Source organism: Aptenodytes forsteri, unplaced genomic scaffold (assembly GCF_000699145.1).
Source record: "Aptenodytes forsteri isolate BGI_AS27 unplaced genomic scaffold, ASM69914v1 Scaffold68, whole genome shotgun sequence".
NCBI classification, from domain to species: Eukaryota; Metazoa; Chordata; class Aves; order Sphenisciformes; family Spheniscidae; genus Aptenodytes; species Aptenodytes forsteri.
The window spans coordinates 1-7,349 of record NW_008795382.1 but is presented as its reverse complement, the minus strand read 5'-3'; the positions used below and the strand labels follow the sequence as shown (position 1 = coordinate 7,349).

At 48.9% G+C, this 7,349-nt stretch overlaps 2 protein-coding genes across 4 annotated transcripts; one reads left to right on the top strand and one right to left on the bottom strand.

Moving 5' to 3' along the window:
- The first annotated feature begins 148 nt into the window (after positions 1–148).
- On the top strand, positions 149–2,642 carry RABEPK (Rab9 effector protein with kelch motifs). Of its 3 annotated transcripts, none has more exons than XM_009280573.2 (5): positions 149–434; positions 1,019–1,168; positions 1,354–1,503; positions 1,738–1,936; positions 1,979–2,642. In XM_009280573.2, exons 1-5 carry the CDS (start codon positions 260–262, stop codon positions 2,076–2,078), a joined length of 774 nt encoding a protein of 257 aa, XP_009278848.1. In that variant the 5' UTR covers positions 149–259; the 3' UTR covers positions 2,079–2,642. The 3 variants fall into 3 exon arrangements, with proteins under 3 accessions (XP_009278848.1, XP_009278846.1, XP_009278847.1); XM_009280572.2 differs by having other exon boundaries at positions 150–434; positions 1,738–1,928; positions 1,971–2,642; XM_009280571.2 differs by having other exon boundaries at positions 1,738–2,642.
- Positions 2,643–3,539: 897 nt separating this feature from the next.
- HSPA5 (heat shock protein family A (Hsp70) member 5) lies at positions 3,540–7,281 on the bottom strand. The gene is made up of 7 exons (XM_009280639.2): positions 7,055–7,281; positions 6,607–6,744; positions 6,217–6,329; positions 5,744–6,134; positions 5,189–5,426; positions 4,823–4,990; positions 3,540–4,425 (listed from the first exon to the last, which is right to left on the bottom strand). Exons 2-7 carry the CDS (start codon positions 6,655–6,657, stop codon positions 3,866–3,868), a joined length of 1,521 nt encoding a protein of 506 aa, XP_009278914.2. The 5' UTR covers positions 6,658–6,744; positions 7,055–7,281; the 3' UTR covers positions 3,540–3,865.
- Between the last annotated feature and the right edge of the window lie 68 nt (positions 7,282–7,349).

Genomic DNA, 7,349 nt, shown 5'->3' with positions numbered 1-7,349 from the left:
CCGCCGGCCCGTCCGGAGGTTCCGCCCGAAGGGCGGCTCAGGCAGCCAGGGCTCCCCTCGAAACTCGGTCTCCGCGCTGGCCCCACCATGCGCCGGGAGCGGGGCCCGGAGCCGGCCCCGAGATACAGAGCTGGGGGGTCGCGGGGGTGCGGGACGGGCCAGCCGCAAAGCTGCTGCCAGGCCCCTTCCTGGTGGCTGTTACTTGGGAAGGGGAGTGGAGCGTGTTTTCTGTCACCGTGTTGACTGCTTTGTTAATCAAATGTCTTCGTTAGAAATAGGAACCTGGGAGAGTCCTGAAGTGAGTGGTGTTCAGCCGCTGCCCAGGACCTTTCACACATCCTCAGCAGCTATAGGAGACTGTCTGTACGTGTTTGGAGGGGGCGATAAAGGAGCAGAACCTGTTACAGACCAGCGGCTTCACGTGTTTGACACAGGTACCTCTGGGCGCATGAAGGGCCATTACACCAAACGGTGGAATCCGTCCTCTGTTGAATGCGAGGTCTGCGTTTCAGGTTCAGTCGAAGACGTGGAAATGTTGGGCCCTGCTTTGGCTACGAGTTTAGATGGATGGGTGGATGTTCCTCGCTGTTGATGTGCACTTATCTTTATGTAGTCACTGGGAATTTGGGCCAAAATGGCAGCATAAAGCTCTGGGATGAGGAACGCCATGGGAGATGAGAGCAGTTTGTCACATTTGCCCAACAGCTGATTCCTTTCTGTGGTGGCATCGTCCTGTGCTGCTCATGTACTGTCAGACTTGTCCTGTTCACTCTTGCAGCCCTGTGCACGCCAGAAAGGGTTTGCTTTCCAGTTTGCATTAATCTGTCCTGCTACTGGGTGACCCAAACAGCACACGGAGCTCCATCGGAGGGCTTGCCTGCACTTCATGATACGGCATTAACTCTTCTCCAACTCCACTGGAGGCGCTTCCTTAGGAAGCCTCAGCAGGGCTCTGGGGTCACCGGTTTGTAGAGCTACCAGAGTTTTCCTCCTAATGCACGTGTACTCCCATTTTTAGCCACCTTGACCTGGTCCCAGCCAGCTACTCATGGTGACCCCCCCTCTCCTCGGCATGGACACGTTGTGGTTGCAGTCGGGACCAAACTCTTCGTACACGGAGGTTTAGCTGGTGATATTTTTTACAATGATCTGTTCTGCATTGATATAAGTAAGTATGGACATAGGTACCACAGAGCAATAGCTGTTGTGTGATGTGTTTTGATTTTGGGGAACCTTTTTTTCTAAAAGATCAGTTTTTAAGTGGCTAAAATATTGCCATATTTGCTTAAAACATCCAAACTTTTAGGTTTTTTGTAATGCATAACCACAGACATGTTCTTTTTCTCCTAACAGATGACATGAGATGGGTTAAGATACCAGCCACTGGTGATGTCCCAGGAGGACGGGCATCCCACTCATCAGCTGTGTTTAAAGACCACTTGTACATTTTTGGTGGAATAGGTCCAGAGGGGACACTAGATACTACATACAAGTATCACACAGGTAGGGAGACTTCTCAGCTGTGTAATGGTAAATGCCAGTCTGGTAGAAAATGCATTACCCCCCTCACCCTCCTAGTAGTCAGTGTCATTGCTCTGGAGTTACACCACTACAAGACTAAATGCTGAAATGCTCCATAATGTTGAAAACTAGTCTGAATGATGTCACTGTCCCAGCATGCTTTCTAAGCCTGTGAAGCTACATTTGAAGATGTGAATGTGTGTCTTTGCACTGCAGAGAAGCAGCAGTGGACACTTCTACAGTTTGATTCCCCTCTGCCTGCTGGGAGACTGGACCACGCTATGTGCGTTGTTCCCTGGCGGGCTGGCAAGCACGGAGACGCAGGAGCTGTCACCTGGGAAGACAAAGCTGGGAAAGAGGCAACTGTGTCAGCAGGTGACAAAGCTGACCCCCTCCACAACAGCCAGGATGAGGGGTGCGCTGAAGACACAGTCATGCATCTACTACAGGATGAGGGGTGCGCTGAAGACACAGTCGTGCATCTACTGTTAGTATTTGGTGGGATGGACACACAGGGGGAAATATACAGAGACTGTGTTGTCAGTCTGATCGAATAGCAGAGCTGCGGTCCTGCACAGCACCGCCCTTTTCTACAGGTTTTATAGTACTGTCAGATTAAGTTAATTCTCCTTTCCAATAAACAAATTCTTACCCTCAAACAGATGGCACTGTGCTACCGCACCCCTGAGGTACAGGCGCTTTCTCTGTGCGCAGTCCTGCTGGCGGCGGGTACAGCATTCCCTGGGGCAGGCAGCTGCTGCTGCAGAAAGGCTCCAGCTGCTGTCGCTTGACCACAGGTTGCTGGAGTGTGCCTGGACAGCTTTCAGCCCGATGAAGCCTCACATACTGTTGGCTACAGAAACACTTCCATCTGCAAAGCCACAGTGTTACCTGGAAACAGAGTTTTGGGGGGGATGATTTGAGTTTTAGCTTTCACTGTTTTGAAAAAGAGTGAATGAAAACCAGAAAAGTGTCCCCCACACCAGGGGAAATGTAAAGTGCTAAGTGGTTTTAAGGAGGTATTGGAGCAGGCACCACAAAAGCTCCTTCTGTACTCAGTTTAATTATCTAATCCCATGGCTTGGATGAAAATCATGGATCAAATAAAAAGACTGAGTTCCAATTAAATTTTCTTTAAAAAAAAAAAAGGCCTAAGTGTAGACTAGTTTTCAGAAAACTAGGCTATTGTCTCATGTGAGACTCTAATAAAGCTCCTAAAAACAGTTTTAATACTGCAGGAAGTTGTATTTGTAGTTAGGCCAGTCTCCTCTCCCTGACATGCTTTGCATTTAAGTTTGCATCATCACTCATGCAAATAGCTCTGCCGGAGCTCCGATTGATTGATAACCTACCTCTCCAGCAAGAGGCTCGCAGGCTCCAGTGAGGCTGCACAAGCAAAGAGGGACCACCCCCCTTCCTTATAAGGATCTATTACATCATAAGCCTCACTACAGTTCCAAGTATACCAGGACACTTCAGAAACAGGGTGTAGTGCTTGTCAGGAGTTCCCATTCAACCAAGGGCAACGGAGCTGTTTGCACCACCTGCTCCCCACCCCTGAACAGGCTGCTTGCCAACAGCAGAGAGGTACAAGCGTCTGTCAGCACCGCACAGGCTGAGGTCAGGTCCCCTTAGAAGACCTCAGCAAGGCTCACCAGCATGGAGCAGTAGCCCCAAGGCAGGGAGGAACTCTGACTGCAGAGACTCCAGTGCCCGCATGGTTACAGCTTTCGAGCCTCTCAACCTTCTCCTTTCCAGCTTTCTCCACGCCAAGTAAACTCGGGGCTCTCCTCCGCAAGAGGAGCTGTAGGGCAGCCAGACTTCAGGAGGCGCAAAGCTCACCTGAGGGTAGGGCTGTTGCCACTTACAGGATCCCCTGAAAGGCTTACCTTCCTTGAAGGGGAACCGTACCGATGGTTGATCTGAATCCCGTCGTTCAGGATCACGGTCATGATGTCCACATCCCGGTTAAAACTAGCTGCTGTAACTAGGTGATGGAAAACACAACTAGAACAGAGTCCAGTGTAAATAACAAATTTATTGTGGTCACTTCAGGTAGAAAAGTTCTACACCAAATTCACATGACCGAGTTGTTAAATAGAACGCTTCCACTGCCAAGACTTCTAAACCCATTTCGCATTTACACTCCCCCCCTGCTACCCCTCCCTCCCCAGACATCAAGCAACTGCTAACGAAAAGCAGTATACAGCCACTTCGGGCTAGCGTTTCCAGCTCCACTCACGAGTGAAGATTCAAAGTTACATTCCAAATTAAGAGTTCAATATTTTAAACAAGTGTTCCTGAGTCCAATATATACACACACAACATTCAGAGATGCTAGTATCTACAACTCGTCCTTCTCTGCTGCTTCCTCTTCACCAGGGGGAGGGCCTGCGCTTCCGTAGAGCTTGCTAACAATTGGCTGAACAACTTCCTCCAGCTCTTTCTTTTTTGCTTTGAAGTCTTCAATGTCTGCGTCTTGATGGCTTTCGAGCCACTCGATCTTTTCCTCTACCACCTTCTCTATTGTTTCTTTGTCTTCAGATGACAGCTTACCACCCAGCTTCTCTTTGTCCCCAATCTGATTCTTCAGAGAATAGGCGTAGCTTTCCAGCTCATTCCGGGCATCGATGCGCTCTTTAAGCTTCTTGTCTTCCTCAGCAAACTTCTCAGCATCGTTAACCATCCTCTCAATCTCTTCTGGTGTCAGCCGATTCTGATCATTTGTAATCGTGATCTTGTTTTTGTTCCCAGTGCCCTTGTCTTCAGCTGTGACACGGAGGATTCCGTTCACATCTATTTCAAAGGTAACTTCGATCTGGGGGACACCACGAGGGGCAGGAGGGATTCCAGTGAGATCAAAAGTTCCCAGAAGATGGTTATCCTTGGTGAGGGGACGCTCACCTGGAAGACAATAAGATACGGTTTCTTTCTTTCCTAGCTGTGGTTGTACTTTGTGAAACCACAAGCTACACACTTCTTAAAGGTAAGGTTAATTTCAGTCTGACATCTGTCCAGACACCTCCTACAGCATCACCCCCTGCTCTGAAGAGCTCTTCAGGACAGAGCCATGGAAAAAGACACATTTGAAAAACATTCCAGTAACAGCTTTTGATGCAGGTCAAGACGCCTGGTCAGAGCAGCTTCAGAAAGCCAGCACTGTTACCAAGCTCTTCTCCATAAGGAGACATCCATAACCATCTAGAAGTATCTAGAGCCTTTGTGATAAGACAGTAGCAAGTATTAAAGTCCTGTAGACAGACTCCAGCTGTCAACATGGTCCACCACAGGCGACACTCACCTTCATAGACCTTGATTGTCACAGTTGGCTGATTGTCAGAAGCTGTGGAGAAGATCTGAGACTTCTTTGTGGGAACAACAGTGTTTCTTGGAATCAGTTTAGTCATTACACCTCCGACAGTCTCAATGCCAAGTGTCAGAGGACAGACATCAAGCAACACCAAGTCACCTGTAACAGATCAAGGGAAGACTGACATGACTTCAACCTGAAAGAAACAACATCTCATCACTGCAACCAGGATCCTGAGGTCTCAGAGGCACAAAACTTCTTAAGGACTGGAAAAGAAGTTCTACTACATTTGTCAGTAACTAATATCCACTATTCAGAGTCAACGCTCTCTTGAAGCGAGAGTGAAGGTGTCATTACCTGTATCTTGGTCCCCAGAGAGAACGCCAGCCTGGACAGCCGCACCATAGGCTACAGCCTCATCTGGATTAATGCCACGAGAAGGCTCTTTCCCATTGAAGAACTCTTTAACTAATTGCTGTATTTTGGGGATGCGAGTAGAGCCACCAACAAGAACAATCTCATCAATGTCAGACTTCTTTAGGTCAGAATCTTCCAGAACTTTCTGGACAGGCTTCATAGTGGAACGGAACAGGTCCTAGACGACAAAAAAAGCCCAGGACTGTAAGACTGTATTCCCACATGCCTAGCCTCTGATTTATGCAGCCTTAGGGTACAAAGGACAACCACTGTAGAAGAACATCAGCTGGCTTTATGACCAGCCTTGACGAGACCTCAGCTGTCATTAACACACACACAGCCCCAGCTACCCTGGCAAGGAGCAGCTGCCTCCTTTTCAGTGCAAGCAGGAAGTTATTTATACCCCAAAGTGCAGTGTCAGAGCATGAAATACTGCACATCCACAAGTCTCCAATCTAGAGCTGAGGCAATGTAACTTTACCTTTCTAAACTTACCATGTTCAGCTCCTCAAACTTGGCTCGAGTAAGCGTCTCTGAGAAATCCTCTCCTTCAAAGAAGGATTCTATTTCAATTCTGGCCTGGTGCTGAGATGACAAGGCTCGCTTTGCTTTCTCCACTTCCCGTCTTAACTTCTGCACAGCTCTGTTATCCTTCCTGACATCTTTTCCAGTTTTCTTCTTGTAGAGTTTGATGAAGTGTTCCATAACACGTTGGTCAAAGTCTTCTCCACCCAGGTGAGTGTCGCCATTAGTAGCCACAACTTCAAAGACTCCATTGTCAATTGTGAGGAGGGAGACATCAAAAGTTCCGCCACCCAAGTCGAACACGAGGATGTTCTTCTCACCCTCCCTCTTGTCCAATCCGTAAGCGATGGCAGCAGCCGTTCTGTAGAGGGAACAGCCCATTCAGAAAACCGGGACTACCGCCCCCCACCTCCCCGGCAGGCAGGATAGGTTAGGCTACTTACGGCTCATTAATGATTCTCATCACATTCAACCCAGCAATAGTACCGGCATCTTTCGTAGCCTGACGCTGAGCATCGTTGAAGTAGGCTGGCACAGTAACAACAGCATGGGTAACCTAAATAAGGAGCAAGAGATTCATTTTGATTCCAAAATTGTAAAAAAAAGCACATAGCTTTTAAATAACCATAGCAATGCTGATAATTACCCCATTGTTCTTTAAAGAGAGGCAAAAACCCACTACCAGCTGAGCCCATTCAACTGGGCTGCCTCAGGGGCCAGCAGCACTGAACAGACTTTAGGATTTCAAGGTTAGTCCACAGATCCAGCCCACCCATCTTTAGTTTTGTAAAGCTGCTGCTTTAACTTCTTACTAGTAGCACTCATGAACTTACTTTCTTCCCCAAGTAAGCCTCTGCAGTTTCCTTCATCTTTGTCAGGACCATAGCAGAAATTTCTTCAGGAGCAAATGTTTTTGTCTGTCCACCTCCAACATCGACTTGAATATGGGGCTTGGCTTTCTTTTCAACAACCTAAGAAGAACAACGCATACTGTCCCATTCAACAATTCACAGAATTATTCCCACTTGTCCGCATGTTTCTTTCTCTCTGAAGATTAAGCAAAGCCTCTATGTCACGAGACATAATTTCAACACTACTTAACACAAGGAACTGTCGTCTATACACCATGGCCACATCACTGCACCCTAACCCTCCGCAGGGTTGCTCAAAAGGGCACCATGATTCAGCAGCCTCACCTTCTCAGGCAAGAAGCAGCCCACTCTTCTGACCAGACAGGTAGGCCCCCCTCCCACCATCCACCCCTCCGCGTTCAGGGCCCACCTTGAACGGCAGGTACTTGATGTCCTGCTGCACGGAAGGGTCGTTCCAGGTGCGGCCAATGAGCCGCTTGGCATCAAACACGGTGTTCTCGGGGTTGGATGTAAGCTGGTTCTTGGCGGCATCCCCAATCAAGCGCTCCCCCTCGGGCGTGAACGCCACGTAGGATGGCGTGATGCGGTTGCCCTGGTCGTTGGCGATGATTTCCACACGGCCATTCTTGAAGACGCCCACGCTGCGGGGTAGCGGAGCGGTCAGGCGGCGCCGGGGCCTGCACACCCGCCCCCCCCTTTCCGCT